The sequence below is a fragment of the Dermacentor andersoni genome, chromosome 1 (genome assembly GCF_023375885.2).
Source record: "Dermacentor andersoni chromosome 1, qqDerAnde1_hic_scaffold, whole genome shotgun sequence".
NCBI lineage: Eukaryota > Metazoa > Arthropoda > Arachnida > Ixodida > Ixodidae > Dermacentor > Dermacentor andersoni.
In genome coordinates this window covers 126,807,570-126,832,120 of record NC_092814.1, presented here as the reverse complement: position 1 = coordinate 126,832,120, position 24,551 = coordinate 126,807,570, and the positions used below count along the sequence as shown (strand labels likewise).

The 24,551-nt window shown below is 44.1% G+C and overlaps 1 protein-coding gene across 4 annotated transcripts in view; it reads right to left on the bottom strand.

Annotated features, from left to right (window-relative positions):
- BBS4 (Bardet-Biedl syndrome 4) overlaps nt 1–24,551 on the bottom strand; it is a 57,849-nt gene that overhangs the window by 14,139 nt on the left and 19,159 nt on the right. For 2 of the 4 annotated variants that reach the window (XM_055061994.2, XM_072287034.1), the window contains exons 2-7: nt 11,620–11,763; nt 10,447–10,555; nt 7,942–8,014; nt 5,270–5,323; nt 5,015–5,142; nt 1,066–1,120 (exon numbers count right to left, since the gene is read on the bottom strand). In XM_055061994.2, the coding sequence (XP_054917969.2) occupies nt 1,066–1,120; nt 5,015–5,142; nt 5,270–5,323; nt 7,942–8,014; nt 10,447–10,555; nt 11,620–11,719 (519 nt within the window). In that variant the 5' untranslated portion in view covers nt 11,720–11,763. Of the gene's footprint in view, nt 1–1,065; nt 1,121–5,014; nt 5,143–5,269; nt 5,324–7,941; nt 8,015–10,446; nt 10,556–11,619; nt 11,764–14,679; nt 14,832–24,551 lie in introns of those variants that run through there. The other 2 variants (XM_050193864.3, XM_072287038.1) reach the window with 2 other exon arrangements.

Here is a 24,551-nt window from a genome sequence, read left to right as displayed (position 1 = left end):
GCCGCGGAATAAGCAGTAGCTTACCGCGTACAACCAACACCACCTAGATAGCACAAGGCCTGTTCACTACGCTCCATGACGTCATGCTACTTGGCCCGAAATTTCCATTGCCAAGCCTGGCGTGACGAAAGCGGCGACGTCAAAGTCACTGTTGCTTACTCGGGAGCATCCCCATTAGATTCTATGGCAGTCGGGCCAGGTAGCATGACGTCATGGATAGGAGTGCACAGGCCTTGTGCTATCTAGGTGGTGTTGGTACAACGCCGCCCCTCCTCCTTCCCCTCCCCATGCGCGTGACGGTATGCAGCGTGCTGCCTCCCCTCTTTCCTCCTCCTTTGCGCGCGCGAGATTGAGCCGCGATCGTCGGCTGCCCTGCTGTATGTGCTTTCACTCGCACATACAGCATACTGCGAGCGGCAACGGTATTATTACCTTGGACTTTGTACGGTACATTGCGGCCACGGCGACGACGACGGCAAAAATACGTCTGGGGTGTATATAGAATTGATATCACAATAAAATGTCACTTATACTGCATTTTAAAATCCTACATTATGGTTGTCAAGACGCGGGTTCGGCTGCCCAGTGTTAAAACCCATGGAACATTAGGAAAATTGCTACTAGATGGCACAAACCATGACACAGACACATGGCAAAGCTTGCATTAGATTTTTTTTTCCTTTTCGATAAAGTACATGCGTGATGTAGAAATAGGGGCATATTGCAACTGACATGCTTGCGTGTTCAATCAGACTCAGTACGCTGGATCACAGCTGAAGGATTTCACTCGTTTGTGACTGTTTCACGCTCATACTCAGATGGCTTTGTTTACGTCTCTATTACGATGGCTTCCAATCAGTCAATTCGCTGAAAAGGTGCACCCATCCACTGCAAGGCCAATGTCGTCAGCGAGATGACATGAGACACATATTACAACGGATGCGTACGTTGAAGCAGCAGTGCGCTGTGATGTTACTTTTTATAAAATATTTCACAGCATAGCCAGCTTGATTCCGTCGCACTATGTATGAGCAAACGTCTTATACATATCCGTATGTAGCTTACCTGCATGTACAAAAGTCCGAGTTTCGTGTTGAGCTCAGCACTTTCTGGATTGTTCCTAAACACAAAAAAGACAAGTGTACATCAGCCACAGCTTCTAACAGACAGACAGGACAATTAGTCCTGTCTAGAAAACAAAGTTGCACGGTCCTTCACATATCCGCCCACTCTTCTTTCTTTATTTTTTTCTCTCTCTCTTCTCAAGGGTGTACAGCTGTTAGCACAGCAAGGCACACCGTGCGAAACAATGACATTCGAGAGGTTGCATGTAGCTATATTTTGTAAATTTGAGTGAACTGCCATCCTGATGCTTACAAAAAATAATTTTAAAAATTGTTCTAAACGAAGAGAAGATGAAGAAGAAACTAAAACATAACAGCTGTCTAGTTAAAAATCTCTTGTAATTTAGAGTAACTGACGAACAAAACCAGAACTGGGAAAAAATACACAATAAAGGGTGAGTAAGAAAGCATTTGCCCCTACTTTTTGTTAGCCAAAATAAGGTACATACAGGCAATTACAAAGATACGTACTATTCTACGTATCTTACACTACTTTTTCACATAGTCCCCAAACCGGTTCAGAAGTTTGTCCCATTGCAGCACTAAACTTGAGATGCCCCTGGTGTCAGTCAGCGATGCACGCGGCCTCCACGAACGCTCATTGTCATGCAAGTCTTCACGGCCTTTTGCAAACTCACAAAACCGCCACCCCACACTTCTCAAAGCTAGTCACCTTTCCTCATACGTGGGCTACATTTCCCTGTGGATTTCTATGGGCGTTCGTTCCTTGCACAATATAAAGCGAATGACACTTAGTTGCTCGTATGCCGTGAAAGTGTGAAACACGACCGCCATCTTCAACAACTGACAACAGCGTCGTGCCGCGGAGCTACCGGCAGATAAGGCGGCGCCGGTCCAAGGTAGGTCCACCGCTGGGAATGTATGTGTTGACTTCGCACTTACAGCTGTAATTTGGCTAAAAGAAAGGGGGAAAAGGCTTTCTGGTTCACCCTTGTACATCAAGTCCAGAAATGTTGCGTTCGAGGTAGGTGACATATTAGCACCGTTGATGCAAAGTTTCCCGTTGTAATACACCACCGTCAGCAGCGGAAAAGTAAAGGTGTCTTTTCCTCAAATTCAATGGCTAAATTGTTAGGCTTTTGTGTTTGAGTTTGAACTGCACCGGTCGTGTTCCACGTGTTTGTATATATATGTACAGCTACATCTGACTGGGTTGAAGGCACCCTGGTTTGGGCATAAAATCCTGCACAATCTTTGTTAGTGTAAGTGCAGCAACTAAAATAATGAGCTTTGCCAAGTCCTGTGCTTCGTTTGCCTCCAGTGGAACTGGCCCTAGAATGCTTCGGAGGGTGAGGTCTATAGTTCGACTCAATCACCAGAGCTACCGAGCAGTGTGGATGCGACAGAGGGATAATTAGACGAACAACTTGAGTAGGTCCATCTTGGTCAATCACCTCTCTATATGGCTTTCATAGGTTATGAAAAGGCAATTGATTCAGTAGAGATACCAGCAGTCATAGAGGCATTGCGTAATCAAGGAGCACAGGAGGCATACGTGAATATCTTAAGAAAAAAAATGTACAGGTTCCACACCTATCTTGGTTCTCCAGAAGAAAAATAGAAAGTTACCTATCAAGAAAGGGGTCAGGCAAGGAGACAGAATCTCTCCAATGTTATTCACTGCATGCTTAGAAGAAGTATTCAAGGTAATAGACTGGAAAGGCTTAGGAGTGAGGATCAACGGCGAATTCCTCAGCAGCTTTCGGTCTGTAGATGACATTGTCCTGTTTAGCAACACTGGGGACGAGTCACAACAAATGATTGTGGACCTTAACCGAGATAGTGTAAGAGTGTGGTTGAAGATTAATACGTAGAAGACAAAGATAATGTTCAATAGCCTGGCAAGGAAACAAGGATTCAGTCAGCCTCTATAGTCTGTACCGGAGTACGTTTATTTAGGCCTATTACTCACAGGGGACCTTTATCATGAGAAAAAAATTTACAAAAAAATAAAGACGGGTTGGCGTGCAAACCGCAGGTATTATCAAATCCTGACTGAGAGCTTACCATTGTGGTTGAAAAAAAAAGTGTGCAATCATTGCATTCTACCGGTGCTAACATAGGGGGCAGAAACTTGGAGGTTGACAAAGAAGCTCGAGAACAAGGACCGCGCAAAGAGCGATGGAACGAAAAATGTTAGGCGTAACGTTAAGGGACAGGAAGAGAGCGGTGTGGATCAGAGGGCAAACGGGGATAGCCGATATTCTAATTGACATTAAGAGAAAAAAAAATGTAGGTGGGCAGGGCATGTAGCGCGTAGGATGGATAACCGGTGGACCATTAGAGTTACAGAATGGGTACCAAGGGAAGGGAAGCGCAGTCGAGGACGGCAGAAAACTCGGTGGGGTGATGAAATTAGGAAATGTGCAGGCGCAAGTTGGAATCTCCTAGCGCAAGACAGGGGTAATTGGAGATCGCAGGAAGAGGCCTTCGTAATGCAGTGGACTTAAAAATAGGGTGCTGCTGCTGCTGCTGCTGCTGCTGATGATGATGATGATCCATCTTGAGTGTAACTTAAAGCAGCGCGAATAAGACGAGGATAGGAACCTAAAACAAACTCAACAGGACGATATCGTCCTGTCATCTCGTCCTGTTGTGCTTGTTTTGTTGTTTGTTTTCGGTTCCTGTCCGAGTCTTCTTCGTGCTGCTTCAAGCTATACTCTCGATAATTGGACGTCTGGGAGATAGCTGCAGGCATTCATGAAGTAGTTTTGTTTTGTTCAGTTAAGCAGCATTTCCATATTGTGCTATTCTGCTCTGGCACATCCAGTAAACTGTTTGTACTAGTTCGTATCCTAGAGTTCTCTCTCTTTTTTTTTTTTTTGTAGAAATAGGCCCTAGCACATTCCTTTTCACTCCCTACCAAAAATGAGAGAAAACGAAGGCCTGATTTTATAAGTAGAGAATGGACCCAGACGACGAAATTATTTGGAATGGTTTCGTAGCGCCCTCCTCTGGCAGGTCAAGGAACTAGACGTACCGAGCAGCCCGCATAAGAAGGCGATGAATATAAATATGCGCGCCTCGTGGCGTGTGCACGAGCACGACACGGCCGGAAAAACGGAGACAAAAGAGAGTAGGAGCTATTTTTCTATGGCAGACCGTCCCTGCAGATTCATGCTCACATTAATATATACCCCTCGTCCTGCCCGCCATTAAACATACAGGTATATTAAAGAAGTATACGCGTCTCTGATCCTCAGAAGACGTGCGTTGCTTTACTGCCACACATATCGTCCAAAAGCGAATGCCTCTGCTTTGTCACTATTGTCTAAGACACTGAGACAGGTCCTTCCCCTGCTGTTTACACTGCCATGAATTATCCATTCCCAAACAGCGCTTTCTACCTTTGCGCTGGCGAGGTCACCAAAAAGCGACTCTACGAAGAATCACAGAGGAATGAAGCATGCTGCGCTCTTCTCTGCTTCTCGGCTCAGTCGCTTTTTGGCAATCTCGCTGAATGTGTCTGTCTTCCTTCCCCAAAGAAAATGAATAGGTTTGACAGGGCGAAGTCTTGTTTCGACGGCTAACTGCTAACGCAAAGTTTGTACAGCCTTCCTTCGTCATTGCGCAAAAGCCGCCCAAAAAGTGGTTTGCCAGTGAAATAAATAAATAAATAAATAAATAAATAAATAAATAAATAAATAAATAAATAAATAAATAAACTTGGTAATATTGGTGTAACAAATGCATTGGTGTGTAGAGGTATAGAACTTCGCTGTAAAACGCCCAAGAATCTGGATTGAGCCACGTCTGATAACACACTTGTCGTGGTGTAAGTGCCAGTAAGAAGTGAAATTTAATAGCCATACGAAAGGACCCGAAGACCTCATACTGGTTCACTTCATGGTGCGAGTCTGTGTGCTTACTCGACAGCCTTTCGGAAGACGTTGACTGCGGACTTCATGTCGTCGTTGGCAATGTGCAGTTCCCCCAGGGCGATGAAGGTCTCGTCGCGAGGGCTCTGCTGTATGGCTTCTGCGAAGCGTTGTCTCGCCTTGATGTTTCAGAAGGACGAAACAAAACCAGCGAAAGCAGCTTCACTTTGGCACACCCTCAAGGTGCAGTTTCTCGGCACTCAATATAACGCTGCGTTTATGGAGAAAATATGAAATCGTAGTTACCTGTTCGTAGTCCTTGAGCTTTGCATAGCACAGTCCGAGATAATGCAATATGTCCTGAATTAATTGAAAAAGAAAACGTAAATTAGATCTCTTTTTTTTCTAGAGCAAAATACTGCATCGCTTAATAAACGATACGAGGAAATGTGGAAAGTGATAACCCCGAAAGCAAGTTATTCCAAAGATAAATTGTCCCACATAATGCCTACACTACTTATTATATATGTGAAAGCTGACATAGATCCATACCTTACACTGATAGAGTTGCGAAAATTGCATATGTTGGTTCTTTAAATTACATTGGCTCACTGTCCGCCCTTATATGTGTTATTGTGCTTTGTCTGTTTATGAGACTAAGATATCCTCTGTATTTTAATAGATTTGCTGTATGTTGTATGTTACTGTAGTTGACGTTGCTGACTCTTTTGTGCAAAGGTAGCTGCCTCTACGAAGAGCAGCTTTTACCAACAACTTCCTTCATCAGTGTGATGTAGAAATAATTTTTTTTTTCTGTAAACCCAGTTCTACTGATATCCAAATTTCAATAACGTGGTTGACTAAGGTCATGAGACGAAGAAAACATGTTAAAATATAACAATATTGACTGTTCGAGAAATGTAAGCCCTCGTACACCCTACGGACACGGATTCATATAGTTAGATATACCGGGAGTTTCAGCGAACACTTTTACATTTTTTATGGTTGCCTGTGGCAGATAGCACAACTACAGTTCATGAGCTGGTCTACTCGAAGAGGCGGGCATTACTTGCACAAAAAATAGAAATGCATTATACACTGACTAACCAAAAATCACTAATTATGTTTTTAGCTACTTTCCTTATGGCCCAGATTGCAATTTACAAATTCTAGTTGTGGAGTTGGATCCGCTTGGAACGAATTCTCAGGATGACACCAGTTTTGAGATATTAATTGCCGAACTTTGTGGAGATACGCATTGGTGTTCCAGTTACTTTCTTAACAAAACGTCGTTTTATGCATTGAAGCACAAAGGGAACTGCAGAACGTCAATGCATTTCTCCGCAAAGTTCGGGAATTATCATGTCGAAGCTGGTGTCATCCTAAAAATTCGTTCCAGGTGGATCCGCCTTCCGAACTCCATGGCTATTATTTGTAAATTGCAATATGGGCCACGAGCTAATTAGTTAAAACTTAATTCGTGATAATTAATCGATTACGCATTTCAATTTTTTGTGCAAGTAATGTCAGCCTCTTTGAGGAGACGAACTCATGAACTAGAATTGCGTTATCTGCCACAGGAAACCTTTAAGATTTTTTGAAAGTGTTCGCTGAAGCACCCTGTATATAATAGTGCATGGTAGCCATCAGCTATATATATATATATATATATATATATATATATATATATATATATATATAAGCAACGCGTCACGTCGCTCCAGCACGCATACACGTGAAGGATGCTTTAAAACTAAGGCTGTAGGAAAATACGGGTCCTGTTTAAGCTTTGGATATTTAATTCCTCAGTTTAGACAATGTTGTTTCTGTGGGGGCCGCATTTCCGGTCGATCCCTTTCGAGGGTAAACTTTCCGTTTAACGTGATGTGGGGTCTGGCGCAGCGCCTCATTGCCGCTGGCTTAGCGAATCGACGTCCACTGAAAGTGCTATCACCAGAAGTAGTCGATCCAAGACACGAGTCTAGTTCTGAGCTCACCATGCCTGAGTCACTAACCTTAATTATCGCGTCGTGTTGGTTTATTCCCTCAGCGATATTAATAATAACTTTCAAGTTTACATTAGTACGAACCAGACCCCGTATTCAAAAAAAAGATCTTAGCTAGAATTGTTCGCAAGACAAAATTACAACCACTCCTGATGCTGTACACATGATTAGCAAAGGCGGCCAGCAAATAACAAAGAGCACTTAAGAACGAAAAGCTTTGTGAATTCGGCCCCTGGACCGGAATACACAGACTTTCGTTCGTAAGTGATCTCTGCTATTGGCTAACTGCCTTCGCTAATGATATGTCCCACATCTTCATTGGCTAGCAGTTGGTGCTCTTACGAACAGCTTCCGTGCAAGAACATTTTTGTGAATACGGCCGTGTCCAGGCGTATCTTGTACGTAAGCTAATCTCGTTCTGGTGTTAAATTCGCAAAGCTTTTCGTTCATAAGAGCTCTTGGCCTTTGATCCATTGCCTTGGCTAATAATATGCCCATCGAGACAATTGGCTGTAATTTGTTCTTACGAACAATTATAGCGTAAGAGCTTTTTTTATGAATACGGGCCTTGTTTCTTTGTTTCATGATGGCTATTGTCACGATCACGCAAAGTGTGGTGAACCTTCACCGATTATTAATTTTGTGCGGCACAGAAAATTTGTGTTCTGTGATATAGAAGTATAAACTTCTATTGCATTAAAATTATGAATTCCTTATTATCAAACCCTTGCTTAAAACCACTGCAACGCTTACCATTAGGCTAATAATATCATGACCCGTCTGTCTGTCGCTTGTTTTTTTTTTGGGAAGCTTTACAGGCAAAAGTTTATTGTGTCGATGGGAACTTCCTCTAGGCGTATATATCGAGTACGAGTACTATTTCAGTCAATTTAATAAATCTCATTCGCGCACAGAAGACAATGAGTAGAGGCAAATCCCGTCAAGCACATCAAAAGTGGCAACAATATTCACCCAGCATTTTCCTTTCAGTTTAAGGCATTCCTCATAGATGTCGGCTGCTGCTTTGTGTCTTCCCAGCAGAAATCTGCAAGCGTAATACAAGAATGAAGGTGTTAGAATCAAGTTCGTTCAAATGCATACTAGACTTTTCTTTGCGAAATACAATGCGAAATGATATATTCGTTGTACAATCATACCATGGGCTGTCAAAACTTCACTTGGTGGACGGACTTAACGCTTGCTCATCAGCTCCTCAAAGACAGGCGTGTACACATACTGTTCAACTTCTTATGAAGTGCCGTTGACGTCCGAAGCACCAGAAGTCGCAATCTTAGGTTGAAATTATGCCTCCTCGAAATTTCACAAATATTGACGCAATACAGAGCAATCTATGCGGAATAAATTCAACTTGCATGCAGAATTGAACAGGTCGGGTGCGGAAGAGACATCACAGAGAAGAAGCCGGAAAACAACGAAGAGGTACTACCAAGTGGCTTTAATACTGCTTAATCAGCACCAATATACAGCCCTTGTCAGAAAAGTTCCTGGACTGCGTTCGTAAGAAATAATTTATTCAACTTACAAACTGATTCTAGGCCTCGTCAAAGCAGTACCACCCTCGGCTACCTACGCACAGTCGCCACCGTTGCTAGAGTTCATCAAAGCATAGTAGGACTTGCTGTTGGGATAGTTGGTAGCTCGTCACATTGAAGTAATTAGACGCAATTTTGCACTCCCGCACTCCCGCATTCACGCACACACCCACAAACGCACGCACATGCAAGCATAGATGTGGAGGGTGTTCTTGAGTGTATGCGTGTGTGGGTGTGTGCGGGAATTCGGGGAAGTGCAAAATTGCGCGCAATTACTTCAATATTCATGAAAGCAAGCAGAAAAAACTGAATCCCGTATTCTCTTCAGCACATTAGCCACAGCAGCTTAGATTGCTGCCATATCGTCATGATGCTTCTCTTTCAGCGGCAATTTTACGCCGGGAAAGAAAAATCCGAGGACACCTAAGCACTTCTTATGAGTTGTGAATGCGAAAGCATTTATGTCCGATTGAACGCCGCTGAGCGGTCCTTCGAGTTATTAACTCCTCGCGGTCAAGCGAGCACGTTCAGACGCTTAGCCAACGCCTCCTAGATAGGTTAAGACGTCCTTATACCTTTCCCAACTGCCATAGAATTTAATGCGGATGCTCCCGAGTAAGCCAGGATGATTCTGACGTCACCGTTTTCGTCACACCGGGCTTGGCAATGGAAGTTTCGGTCCGAGTAGCATAATGTCATAACGCAGAGTGTACAGGCTTGCTATCTAGGATGCACTGGTTCAGTCCAGTGGGTAAGAGCGGTAAAACACTCGGCTTCAGAGCGTGGGGTGAGTGGTCTTCTGAAGCTCACGCTTTAGCGGCAAAGTATGTCCGCTTCGCCTTAGAACTCGTCTGCAAAAACGCCACATTAACTACGTTCATTACGTTTTTATAAAAAATATGTATTGTCTATAAAAAACTATTTTGCTACCGATCGAGGGGCAATAAAACCAGTTTGTAGTTACAGGCTCCGATGTTATCCGTCTTCGCCGTGGTATCTCGTTCGTGCCCAGAGTGTTAAATTCTGAAAATCCCCAACTAGCTCAACGCCGCGTCATTCTGAAATCTGCATGCCGTTTACCGGAGAGGTACTACCAAGTGGCTTTAATACTGCTTAATCAGCCCCAATATACAGCCCTTGTCAGAAAAGTTCCTGGACTGCGTTTGTAACAAATAATTTATTCAACTTACAAACTGATTCTAGGCCTCGTCAAAGCAGTACCACCCTCGGCTACCTACGCACAGTCGCCACCGTTGCTAGAGTTCATCAAAGCATAGCATCAAAGTGATAGACCGGGTGAAGCCCAGTAGCGTAAGTGTGCACTGGTTTGAGTAAAGCAAGCTCTATCATTGCCGCAGGGACCCAAGAATGTTTTTGTCATACAGAAGAGAGCAGATGGTGACAGTATAAGGTCCCTGTTATATGACAACGGTGGCGTCCTTAGGCAGACGGCAGCTATAGACTACTGAAATTGCGCGAAAGGTAGCCGACTACCCTCAAACGCTTATATATAGTTGGCGTCCCTGTTCGAGGTGCCGCAGCTCTGGCTTGACACTACGGGACTATTTCCTGTGAGGCTAGACGAAGTATAGAACCAAGCAGTGAACCCTGGAGGCTGCAGGAGATAATCCGTAATGTACCTATGAATGTTCCAGCCGAGTTTTGAAAGAAATCCACGAGCAGCACTGTGCCTGTTGTAGCATTTTAATTTTATTCTTACAAAAACAAAAACAACAACAACAATGACTATGGCGACAATGACAACAAATAAATTTTGAACAACTGATCGTGCACAGAACGCTAAGTATAGCGAATGAAGCAAAATATTTGAGAACGAACAGCTAAAAGAGATTGGCCCATTGCTTTCTCCAACGTTTCCCGTCATAAGCGATATAAGGAAAAAGGAATGAAAATGTATTCTTACAGAGATCTGGCTACTTGTTTCAGAATCGAAGCGTCCCCGTTGAGAAGGGCACACGACTGGAACACTTCTAGCGATTCGCTGATGTTTCCTTCGTGGCGCAGTATCAGGGCTGCACGGCAAACAGCGCGGCGTCACTGCTTTTTCACAGGAAAGCTGGCATTCGATAACGATGCGATAACGATGACACGGCGACGGCGTAACGGGAGGGATGGATACCGCAAACTCACTCGCCGTAAAATAACGTGATAGCGCCTTGCAATATCACTGCCTCAGCACGCTCCGCCGTGATTTCGCAGCGTAAATTATCTGAACTGAGGATTCACGATTCGTTCGCTACATCTATGCTCATTCTGGGCGTACCGTAAAATCCAGAACTTCAAGAAATATCAGGAAAGCAACAAGATTTAAACAGCCAAAGGCGTCATGTCGTGTCTCTGGTCCATGCAACATTCACCGGCCAGGCATGTTTAATGTTTTTTCTCATTTGTTTTATGGAGTCGGGAGGAGGGAGAGGTTTAAAAAAACTACGAAACTGCCATAATGAGTTGATGCACATGTGGCATGTGTCATCATTTACAGAATTCTACTCTTGACCGTTCACTGAAAAGCTTGTACTTTACTAGTTATTATGCCTCGTATAAGGGTGGCGGTTTGGGTGAGTTGGTATTCCATTATATTTCTTCAACTATCGCAACTCAGAATGAGTAAATGAAACAAGACACATAAGAAAAGGACGCCGATGCAACGAGCGCCCCCCTGTCGCCTGTTTTTTCTTGTGTGTCCTGCTTTGCGTCTTGTTTCCTACGCTCATTCTGAGTTGCGCCAAATTAAGAAAACCCTTGTATAAGTGCACTTAGTTTTAACTACAGTTCCAGATGAAACAGAAACAATTATTTCATGAAGATGAAAATCTTTGCTCAACGTGGAATAAACTAAATTTACAACAATGTATTCATCAGGAGGCGTGTAGAGTTTGGCAGGGAGCGAGAGAGGCTAGTTTTAATTAGCAGAAAGAAGTCTGCCGGCAGAGCACCTCTCTGGTATTGCTACAATAGTGTTTTATGTGTGCATTATGTGCGAATATTGCGCGTGTTATGCGTGAGGATCATAACATGCACAGTCACGCGCATCAAGACGGTCCTGTTGTGGGCGACAGTGCGAGAATAAGCGCACCTTGTATGTAGAGGGCGTATTCGCAGTACCCCTTTGTCTCGGCAAGCATCTCCTTGATGAGCGCTTTGCAGATGTCGAACTCCCGTCGAACGAAATGCATGTGGATGAGCCAGTTCTTGCGGTCGATGGCCGGGTGCTCGGGAGCTGGGAACGATAAATATGACATTGAAAGTCACTTGCCTGCGACGAGAAACAATGCCCTATTGCGAAGGAATTATTTTTGTATACGCGGTGCGTTTGCTAATTCCAATGCGGGCGCAGTCTGATTCTCCCGTTTATTATTTCTGGAAGATGGTATAGTATGTATACGTCGTGTAGGTCACCTCACAAACATAAAGGGGGAGAGAGGAGAACGCGTACGCACATGTATCACCCTCTAATATTTCTTTTTGTTCAAGTCGTTTACTTCTGTTGAGAAGTAGGCGACACACGTAGTAGGTATTTCTTATTTGATCCTATTAAGCGGATCGTTGGCGCCAATTGTATCATTTCACATATTTAGTGCAGGTTCAACTGCAAAGACGGTAAACATTTCGCTCGCATTGTGCATTCTTTAATAGCAAAGTCATTGCACATGTGAAAACAAAGGGCGAGCTACGTTCTCAATTAGCCGGGTATGATAATGAGTTGTGATATATCTCCGCTTATCATTTAATTTTGAGCACGCAACTCTTAACAATGAATAAGTTTCCTAGATAGCATATGTCATCACGCGTTCTAGGAAATATATTTCGTTTTCTTTTTTTCTTCTTACTTTCTTGCTTTATTTGGAAAAGAGTGGCAGTTGAACAACTGATGCCTGCATGTGTCATTTCTAGAAAGATAATCACGTCCAAGTGCGGTTTTTCTTGCGCACCGTATGTAAATTGACTTGAATAGCGCAGCTTCCCCCGTGGGCGAGTTGGTAATGCATACTATAATTGAAAGCGCGAAAAGACAAAGACAGCAGACACTCCATCTGTCTTTTATTTTTATTTTCGTCAGATTTATTAGACTCGACAACAAATGATGAATAGAGCTCTCATTCTTTACCGTGTCCATGGATAATCGGTTAGCGTAGCCCTTTAAGCAAACTTGACGAAAACCTTAGAGCAAGTATATTCTTAAATATTCTACTTAAATTGAGGACGACGCAACGAGCTAAGGAAAGAAGAATGATAGGTGTAACGTTAAGGGATAAGAAAAGAGCAGATTGGGTGAGGGAACAAACGCGAGTTAATGACATCTTAGTTGAAATCAAGAAAAAGAAATGGGAATGGGCAGGACATGTAATGAGGAGGGAAGATAACCGATGGTCATTAAGGGTTACGGACTGGATTCCAAGGGAAGGGAAGCGTAGCAGGGGGCGGCAGAAAGTTAGGTGGGCGGATGAGATTAAGAAGTTTGCAGGGACAACATGGCCACAATTAGTACATGACCGGGGTAGTTGGAGAAATATGGGAGAGGCCTTTGCCCTGCAGTGGGCGTAACCAGGCTGATGATGATGATCCTTACGAGTGGCCTAGCGTATAGACACGTTGCATTGCCTATAGACATTAATCATCAAAGAAATCTCTAGACATCATTTCGTAGTACATTTCGTGTCATAATAGGTGTTTTTTGTTCTTTTTTTTTTTTGAGCCACTTTGGAAAAGTACGTAGCTTCTTTCAAGGAGAGCCGTGTGAATGGGAATTTTGCGGAGCTCCAATGCAGCTGCTGGCCTGGGTGGGTGGGGAGGTATTCTGTAAGTGTCCCCCTAGTGGACATGCCCATTTCGTCTGCTGCTCAAGTTCTGATTGACTGGGCTGGGGTACGCGTCAGAAGGAGACGTGCGCCCCCACTCATACAGCACTTCAGCACCAGACGAAATGGACATGTCCACTATAGGGGACACTTACAGAATATCCCCACCCTGGGGTTCTATGCAGGATTCCCCAAGTTTCTCGCTTGCCTGAGTTTGCTCGACGGCAGTCAGTGAACAAAGATAGCACGGAACGCGCGAAAGCCGCAGACAACAAAATGACGAGGTAAAACCGAGATGATGAGATAAATTACGTTTTAAGTGTTTTCTATGTTTACTAACAGCCAACAATCAGTAAGAAAGATGCTGTTGCGTGCGAGATATAATTAAAGGTGCACACGTTAAAAGACAAAGTCAAAAATTCGGTTTAATATAGATCTTTTCCCAATTTGGTGTGAACCAATGTGGGGAATGCAAAATCACTTTTAATAGGCCGTCATAAATACCTCACCAGACTTCTTCACCAGATAGACGAGGCTCTCTCGACGCCACTTATAGACCCAGATAGCACATCTTGAGAAATACTGGACTGTAGGTATAATTCCATCTTATATGCTAAGCAATACTTAATGAATGCACTTGATAAAATAATTTTTTATTTAGGAGGACTTGCCGCAAGGCACATGTACAATAAAAGAAAGTAAAATAAAAGCTCCCAAGTCTGCATCGTGCAGAAACTGTAGTAGTGTATCTGCAAACCTATCGTCTATCATCCAACGGCTGCAATTTTCGGGTAGGTCTGGCTTCAGTCCAGCCTTTCTTAAATGCTTAAGTCTGATCGCCCGCGATCCAGGGCACATTCAAAGCAGGGGTCGAGCATCTGACGTTCTCACAAAAGCTGGACACTTGGGTCACGCTCCTTGGTTGTCTTTTGTCGATCCCCGAGCACAGATAACGGGTGGTGTAAGGGCGTTGAATGTCTTTGTACCCACTTCTAACGTATACTTTCTTTTTCAGCGGTTCGGCAAAAATTTAATTTGGGGTCAATTGCATAAAGTACATATTTTACAGAGCCCCATCGGGAGAACGATTGGCAGCAAAGCGGTCCATGGCGTCGGAAGAGGGCGTTTGCTAGAAGTCTGCAGCGCTACTTTCGCCCGGCAGCCGTTGCGTCTCTAAAGCCAGAGAGCTGGCCTAGTTGACGGCAGTTTGGGCAGACTGACGCTGATTTAGAAACGGTCGAGGGCAAGGAACCGCATGCCGGCGCGTGTGGGCCGTCGCCTTTCGCCACTTCGTGTCGCTCTTGTCTTTTCCAACACCGCAAAGTTGGAGCGCTCACCTTTCTTGACCCGAGAGCGAACTGAATTGACCTCCTGCTCACTGTCCCTTCCTGCCGTTGACCTGGCACCATCGCTTTTCGTGCTGGCTGTGCCGCTGGCCCCTGCAAGGGGCTGCCTCTCCGAGCTGGCCATCGCGCCCGACGCTGCCACAGTTGACGGGAAGCGTTCGACTTCAGTCTCCTAGCAACGAGCCAACCGCGCGCTGAACCAGCCGGAGAGTAGCGTCGAGAAATCAATGACTGGGCTTCAGTTGCTCTGTCTTGTTTGCTACGAAAGGTATATCGCACGTGGCCGGTATTTCTAACGCAGAACTGCTAAGCTATATTGAACTGTTCTGCCCTGAAAAACCTAATCGAACTTCTATACTTAGAGGTTCGTTGTACATCGTTTTGGAGAAAGCAAGATAAGGTGCTCTTCGCATCTGCTTCGTTTTCACGCTGATTCGTCATACCAACACGCCCTTTCATTGCCCTGAGTTCGAAGTTTAACCTAAGTACGGCACAGAAAGCCACAAACGTGTTATTGCAATATCTCCAGTCGACAGGCCTCTGCGAGCGTTTGTAGAGTCGATGCACTTTCGTGCACTTTCAAATGTGCGCGAAACTGCGTTCTCCATCTCTCTCTTAGTCACTATATCCCCTTTCCCCAGAGCAGGATTGCAAACCGGACGTGCGTGCTTGCGGGTCAACATGAAAGTAGCAATATTTTCGGCAGCCCAGAAGTAAAAATAAAATATATGTACAAATCTAGAAGCACAAAGACAATCTATGTCCAACTCATTCAGGAAAGTGTAATTATGATCGTCCTCTGAGTGAACAGACAATATTTCAACACCGCCCCGACCGATCATCGGCTCAGAAGGCAGTGAAGGCACTTTTTGCTTTCTGAGAAAGGCTGGCTTGTGCGAGCGTCTTTGACCATGTAGTGATGTCCGTACACGTCCCGCCCTCCCTTCCTCTCTCTCTCTCTCTCCCTTCTTTCTATTCCCCTTCTTCGTTCCCCGAGCGTAGAGTATGCAACCGGACTCTTGACTGGTTACCATCCAAGCCTTCTTTTTGATTTCTCTTTCTCTATCGAGGGAACAATGGTGATGACGGCAGGGTTGCCAGGTCCAAAATGTGAAAACTAGCCAACAAAAGTAGTCAGCTACTTTGGCTGGAGACAAATGTAGCCAAAAAGTAGCCACATTTTGAAAAAAAGGAACATTGCATTTGTCTTTATAGTGTTCGTGTAAAGAGATCACAGCCGACGCTCAAAGCTGCTTTTAGTAAATATAGGAACACACTAAAAACATTATGGAACGTGTATAAACGACTAAAGCTAACAGCGCTTTGATTGACATGTTATATAACTAGAATATGAACCACACACTGGAAAATTATCACTCAATTGGAATCACAGCTGCAGTTCAGGTGCAAATGTTCATTTTGGCAATCATTTCTGGAGGGATATCAAAGCTGCGGGGGCTGGTCAAGTTCCTCAGTGGCAATCCGAACTTTATCCTTAGAATCGAGACTAGATCATCACACATTCTGTTTCTAACCACTGCTTGCGGAATAACCGCCCAAAGCGAGCGTGCTTCCCCATGAAGCGTTTGATGTGCTACCAGTTTGCTTATGCGATCTGCGACGCATTAATGTGTAGTAGGCCTGACGCGCAACGCGAAGGCGAAGATGGCGCACGCTGTGACGTCGCTATTGCGAAATCCATAGCATGAAATGAAAGCGCCCGCGTTCGATTGACGACGATGATGGACCAGCTTGAAAAGACTTGAAGTGCCGGGGTCGTACGGTGGCCTTAAATTATGGGATTTTACGTGCGAAGACCACAATCTGATTATGAGGCACGCCGTAGTGAAGGACTCCGGAATAATTTGGACCACATGGGGTTCCTTAACGTGCACCTAAATCTAAGTACACGGGTGTTTTCGCATTTCGCCTCCACCGAAATGCGTCCGCCGTGGCCGGGATTCGATCTGTGGCCTAAATATTTACTAAAGTTGTTGCATAATATTCGCTACACATATTTTTTTCCAATTTACACAATAGCCAAGCTATTTCAAAAGTAGCCCAAGAAGTAGCCAAGTAGCCAAGTAGCCAACGCAAATTTCTCCCCGCAAACAGCCTCAGGAATTAGTCAATTTGGCAGAAAGTAGCCAAATCGGGCAACCCTGGATGACGGGTGTATGCAGAGAGAACTACCACACATATCTATCTACATTTAAAGACTCTGTGTCTCTTATGTCACCGTGACACGTACCCATTCTGGAGAACTGGCCGATAATGGGCACACAAACAATTGGGCATACCGAATAGCTAATCAAAGAAAATCAAATAAAAAAAAGAATCCATTGAAAATAATCAGCTATTCCCTTAAAAGATCGGTATGCTTTAAAAGTACGTATGAGCCAACATTATATGTTCAAGTTTTAGGTAGTAATTAATCTTTTTTTATTTTGCAGGACAAAGGTGCCCTTACTGGCAATACTTTATCGGCGGGCAGCAGGGTTTATATATGCCCGTTTGCTGACACAAACATTCAGCGCAAATATAGCCTTGGCATATACCATGTGTCTCACTTTAGTTGTGGCAAAATTCAAAAATAAGCAAGTGCCACGTATCTGGACAGAACTAAGGTATGTTGCTTGTCGTCGCTTGGAGCAAGGCAGTCTATCTTTTGTGTGTGGCCTAATTACATAATTAGTTATTATAATTAATCTAATTCTCAACTAGCGTAATCATAGCACAAGTGTAAATAAGAAAATTGTATACCATCCTGAAAAATTTCTGATCCAGCTTTCTGTTGCTCAATACTTGCTACACAAAAGTTTTTTCCAAGTCTGAAAGAAAGCTAGGTAGCTGTAAATTGCAACGTGCGTTGACCAAATTGTTTATATTCAATGGTGCAAAGATAAGCTACCAATGTTTTCAGCTTATCTTTCTTTTTCAAGTCTAAAATGAAGATCGATGCATCTCCAGAAAAGTTCATTATGGAAGAATACAGAACCATAATCAAGTTCCGGTTTCTCCAGGGGGAACGTGTGAAGCAGATTAAGGAAGAAATGACACAAACTTTGCGCGATAGTAGCCCTTCCTATGCGGCCGTTAAACGTTGGGTTGTTAATTTCAAAACTTGCTATTTTGGTGTTGAAATTGATGAGCTTAGGAGAACGCCTGTTCCTGTATCTGTACCTGGAAATCTGAAAGGCGTCCATGACGTGATCATGGACGACCGCCGAATATCAGCCAAAAGTTTTGCTACGTGCCTGGGAATATCACGAGAAAGCGTGGTTGCCATTATCCACGATGACTTGGCACGATGACTTATCCACGATGACTTGGAAGCAAAGCGGATCCCAAAACGTTTAACAAAACAAAAAAGGAAACGTGTGCAGACTCCAGTAGCTGTTTTGGAACATATAACAAAAAATGAGTCAGGTTTCTTGGACAAACTGACTAAGGGTGATGAGACATGAATCTAGTGTTGTGATCCCGAGACAAAATAACTGTCTAAGGAATACAGGCACAGTGGTTCCCCGATACCAAAGGAGTTCCACGTGCAAAGATTGGTGCAGAAGCAAAAGAAAACAGATTTGTTTTTATGAAGCCGGGAATCCTGCTGAAGGATTACTTCCAAGAGGATTCAACCAATAATGCACAATATTACTGTACTTTACTGACGAGGTTGAGGGGAAACAACAATGAAAAAAAAAACGTCGAGGAAAGTTCTCCAAAGGTGTTATTCTGTTGCTTGACAATGCCTCGTCATACAATGCAGGTGAAACAATGGTAAAACTGGCCTCCTTAGGCTTCTAAGTGATGTCCCATCCATTCTATTCGCGTAACCTGGCTCCCTGTGACTATCATTTTTTTTCCACAATCTAAACAAAAACATATAAAGAGGCAATGTTTTGGGAGTTTTCTGGAGGCGACTAATGCTACAAATGAGTAGTTACGCCAGCAGACGGAATACCTTTATTTGCAGGTATTTAAGAAGTGCAGGACAGATGTCACAAGGGCATTCACTTCCTGGAGGAATATGTAGAATAGTGTGGCATTTCCAGCTTCCTATAGCTCAACTTTTTACTGGGTAAGGTTAATACTTATTGGCACTCCCTCGTATTTTTCGGTCTTGGTGAAGAAGGCGTCTTTAGTTGGCTAGGAAACTGTGTCAGTATGCGGCCTTCCAAGCATCCCTCCCCTACCCCTCCCCGTCCCCGGTCACATGGGTGCACCACAACCGAAAAAATATTTCTGGCTACGCCGCTGCTGCTGGCCAGTTAGGAAGCACCTACACCCACCTAGCGGGAGAAAAAGCTATACAACTACGAAAAACCAGTGAAGTTTCCTTTTCTTCTCTAAGTGAAAGCCTGTCAAAATATATCTGCGCTCCACCATGAGAGATGGCAGGCTCTCAAACTTGCTGATATTGTCCGTAGGAAAAGAACTTGCCAAAAGTATAATTCTTGCTGCTATAGTCCACTCTATATGCAGAAGTGAAGGGCTGAAAAAAAAAAAACCTCGGAAGAAAAAAATATACGCAGGAACCATCGACGATAATTGTCAAAGTAGGTGTACATTTTAAGCAGAGCATAGAAGTCAAAGGAACATCTTACAGAAATGACCTCGAAGTATACTGTTGACATCGATAACGATGTTTCATGATATCGTAGCACAAATTATCGATGACATGTTTTGGGAGACGTCTTGACAGTGTGACTGCGATGGTGTGACGACGATAGAATGATGACAATGGAAATGACCGAACGACTACGACGGCAACATGACCAAGACGGCATCAACCACAAGGAACGAGTTTCCGACGGATTGTCGGTGTCGGCTGGGGCCAGGTGGCGTCGGCCGGCGTGGTTAAGGATAATGCGACGCTCGCTCGACGTCTGTTCAAGCCAGATCACAGCGCCGACGCCCGAAGTGACTAACAATGCATGAAAGCCGACCGACGTACGTCGGCCGGCGCCGACAAACCGTCGGAAACTTGTTCCTTGTGGTTGGGGACAATGGCACAACAACGGCTGTGCACATGCGCTTCCTTCTCCGCTCGCTTACTTCACGGATGCCAGATACGTATTCCTCCGACAATTCACTTTAGGATCATGCAGATCCCACGCACTGTGGGAGTCGGCCGAAACAAAACTGGTGAGCCGGCCAGACGAAACGGCGCATCTCGACAAGAGACGCTTGTCGCCCAGGTATTCTAGCTCACTCTACCCAGGTGGCTGATGAATGGTAAAGCCAATGAATTGATGCTATGAGCGTCCCCTTTGGAACGGGGTAGTCGGTTGCGCCACCAAGATATTGTTATTATATTGCCTAATTCCCTGCCTATGTTTAAAAAAGGAAAAAAACGGAAAGAAAAATCCCACGATGAATTCTCATAACCGAACTTTCTGAACCCCAATTGTGAACTTTGTTTTTGCACGCCTCCGTTGTTTGTCGCTTCCCTACTTTTCTTCCACCAGTCTTCCAATCGCCGCCTTACTAACCTCTACTGCGTACATGTTTACTTTCTCCCTGCTCTCGCTGAAGCCAAGAGGTTCAAGGAAGTCAGAGATGCCTAAATCGACCGCTGGGTCACATTCTAATAAAAGATGCTCCATCGTTTCGCTAGCTTTACCGCAGCAAGTCCATGCTTCTTCTTCCTTCTTATATATCGCTCTATAAGTGCGCGTTCTAAGGTATCCCGATCTTGCTTCGAAAAGTACTGAACTTCCCTTTGAGTGATCATAAATTGTTTCTTTCCTGATTTCGTTTTTTTTTTCCTTTTAAACAGTTACTCATGGCAGGTTTCTTTTCCATTGACGCCACCCATGAGATTACTTCAGCCTCTCCGACTTTCCGCTGGACTTTCTTTGTTCCTGTGTTGCTCAACCTACAGGCCGAATACTTGCTGGTAAGCTTCCTAGTTCTTTTCTTCCACTGTGACTCAATTGTTTTTCTATACAAGTACCTCAACACTCTCCCAGCCCATTTACTTTCTGCCATATTCCCCTCAGTCGTTCTTCATAATCAATTTTACTGTGAGCTTCCCTCATTTCAAAACTTGTCCCGCCCATACCACCCTGCACAGCTTCATTTGTAGTCTTCCCGTGAGCGCCCAATGCGAGGCGTCCCACTGACCTTTGGTTGCCATAGAGTCCTGATTGTACCCCTGATTTCAAGCAAATAACCGCATTTCCAAACGTAAGTCCCGGAACTATTACACCTATCCACATACCCCGGAGCACCCCGTACTTATTGTATCCCCATAGCGCTCTGTGCTTCATTATGGCTGCATTTCTCTTCCCTTTTACTGTTATTGTTTACTGCGTGAGCAGCCGCGGCGCCGCCCAGCGGTTCACCGGATCACCTTCGAAAAAGCGCTTTGGATTTTCATGCCAACTGACGATGACGGAACAGGGTAAAGCCGCATTTCTCTTTCCCTTTGCAGTTATTGTTTTTTCCTGTTTTCAGATATCTATAGCGTTCGTACATCCATATACCAAGGTATTTATATTCTTTAGCCCGACGTATTTTATGGTCCTGAATTTACACTATCGGCTCACTGTTTTCATTAAACATCATAACACCTGATTTTTTAACGCTGAATTTCAGACCTAATTTCTCGCCTTCCTGTCCACAAATATTAGCCACACGCTGCATATCACTTTGTTTGTTAGCTCGCAACACAATGTCGTCCGCATAAAACAAACCTGGAAGCTGCTGCTCTACTACTGTACCCGCCTGTTTGTTCGAGAGATTAAACCCGATATTAATTCCTTCTAGCGCCCTTTCCATCCTCACCATGTACATCATAAACAGCAGTGGGGATAATAAAGGGCACCCGGGCCTCAGTGCCTTCTTGATATCAACTTTCTTCTCGTTCCTGATCCCTTCCCATTCAACGCAAACGGTATTTTCTAGGGAAATCTTCCTCAAAAACTGTATACAATCGTCGCCTAAGCCTTTCGCTTCCAGAATATCCCACAAAATGTTGCAGTCTGCGTTGTCATACGCTCCTGTAATGCCTAAAAAGCCCGCATATAACGGTCTCCTCTCTAATTTTGATATTTCAATACGCTGAGTAAGATCAAATAAGTTATCATCCAGACGCACACCTATTCTGAAGCCATTCTGAAGTTCTCCCAAAATACCATTATCCTCTGCCCATGCTTGCAGCTTAAATTTAGTTGCCTGCATTGCTAACCCATATATTACCGATGTAATGGTCAACGGTCTATACGAGTGAATTCTACCTTTCTCCGCCTTACCTTTACAAATTAAATCCATTCTACTTTGTCACCAACTGTCTGGTATTCGTCTATCTTTTAAAGTTTCTTCCACTGCTTTCACCAGAGCCTGCTTCTTTTTGGTCCTAGTTCATTAGTCAGCCTAACGGGAACCTCGTATAGCCCTGTAGCGGTGCGCTTAGGAATTTTCTCTTCGGCTTTCTTCCAGATGAAATTTGTCAGCACCAGCTCCTTTTCTATCTGGTTCTCTTGCATGCACTTTTTTCACTCATGTAAAACCTCGTAATTGCCTTGGCAAGATTCGGCTGTTATTTTTCGGATGTAATTTAATGCCACGTTCCCTTCCAGTTTGTTTCCACCTTCGTCTAGGATATCTTGTATTGTTGTTGACTTCCTGCCTAATAATTTTATGTGGTTCCATTATGCTCTAGGTGCGGCCTTCTTTTTCTCACGTATTTCTGTCCGCTAACTTTCACTTTCACATTTTATCTTTGCTTGCAGCAGCACTTGAATCATAGATTTTTCTCCCGGTATATTTCCCATTTACTGACTACTTCATCCTGCGGCAACTGCGCTTTTTTTTTTTTTTTTTTCCTGCCTGTGCTCTCGGGATGCTTTCTGTCGTTTGGCCATCGCTTCTCGTATCTCCCTGTTCCACCAGCTTTTCGGTTTCCTTTTTCCTTTCCAACGAACATGTTGTTTCTCTTTCCGTATTTCTGTCGTTATTACACTTAGAAGCTCCCTATATTCCCGCTCTTTACTGGGCCATTTGCCAAGTTCTTCCTCGAATCTTGTGACTATATTTGTTATTTGTTCAGCGTTCAAATTTGGACTAGCCATTTTGCACTCCTTGCTCTCTTTCCCAACTACACATATCCCATTTTCAAAATGATGCGTTTATGGTCACTGCCTATGCTGCTATACCCTTCCTCGTCAATGATAATTTCTCTCAACTTATGAATTCCTTCTGTCATCAGGCACTAATAAATGGTCGATTGCCGGTTTCCAACTTCTCACGTGATCTGCCCTTCACCCTTAGGTCCTTTATTCAAGGCACGTACCCAGGATTTTTTTTTCGGGGGGGGGGGGGGGGGCACCCCTAGGTAACTTTCCTATGCATATGAGGGGGGGGGGGGGGTTACCTTTACTAGTATAAATGGGAATAACGTCCGCCATTCGCCATAAAGACGCGTAAACCCGCAAAACAGAAATGAAATAAGGCGTGTCTCATAGGTAGTACGCCTGTGAGATACACCTCTTCTTTACTTGGCAAACAAGGAGCCACATCGAATGGACTCGCGCAGGAAAGAAGCACAGGAAGAGCACTACCAAGAACAAGCAAACAAACGAAAGTACAAAATAAAGATTTCTATCATCATCATCAGCCTGTTTTATGTCCACTGCAGGACGAAGGCCTCTCAGCATAGTAGATTTGTATAGTAGCATACAACTTAAAAAAGCAGCAGTTGGCAACTAAGGCACACGGACCGCACGGGGTTGCGTTACTCCGCCTGCCAATCACAGAAGCAAACAAAATCGTCGTCATGCGGACTTTTCAAAATGGCGTCGTACTTGAAACCTCCGGAGCGTCTGCTGCGCTTGAAGAGTCTTTTCATCGACGGAAGCAATGAGGTGTGCAATAGACATAGACAAAGCGTATGGAGTCTGAGCATTTCACTCTTCAAAAGTCTACCCACCATGGTTGCTTAGTGGCTATGGTGTTGGGCTGCTAAGCACGAGGTCGCGGCATCGAATCCCGGCCACGGAGGCCACATTTCGATGGGGATGAAATCCGAAAGCACCCGTCTACTTACATTGAGGCGCACGTTAAAGAACCCCAGGTGGTCCAAATTTCCGTAGTCCCCTACTACGGCGTGCCTCATTATCAGATCGTGGTTTTGGCACATGAAACTCCATAGTTAATTAAATCTTCAGAAGTCTGCAGTACAGTTCATATCACTGCTGAGCCCATTTTATTCATGAAATTTCACTGCCAACTGAAGTGAAACTTGACATTAAATAGTTGCAGTGAAGCAAGCATTTTATTTCACTTCAATAAAGAATTAGGCTTTTGCCATTCTACTATAATAGGCGAGGGAAAACGTATAAAATTACGCGCTAATAATTTTATTTTTGTGGTTACCGCCTCATTTGGGTAACAGGAGAAGTTTGAAGTGCGAATTATTTGCAGCCTCGGGGAGGAACAGTGGCTGGCGGTTATGAGGGCGTGGGCGGGGCTTCATTGCAGGCTTAAGAGTAAGCTTTAGCTCGGGCCCAACTCCGGCGCGGCCTATTCAAATACATGTAAAAACGCAAAAACGTTTTTCTGAGATAACCCCTGGACCGATTTTAATGAAATTTGTTGAATTTGAGAGAGAAAGTTAAATTCTAGTGACTGTTGGAAGCGGAATCTTGATTTCGGGCTCGAATTTTGTTAAAAGGATTTTCGAAAATTCAGAAGTTTGAAAGAAATAGAAGCACGAAGTTTACAGACTAATCACTCTACATCAAGAACAGATATCGCGGTTCCATAAACGGCATCCATTAGATCATTCAAAGCGGACAAATTTGATATGTCATTTTACATATTACATGAATTTATTAAGTTGTTTAGTAGGGTTCTGC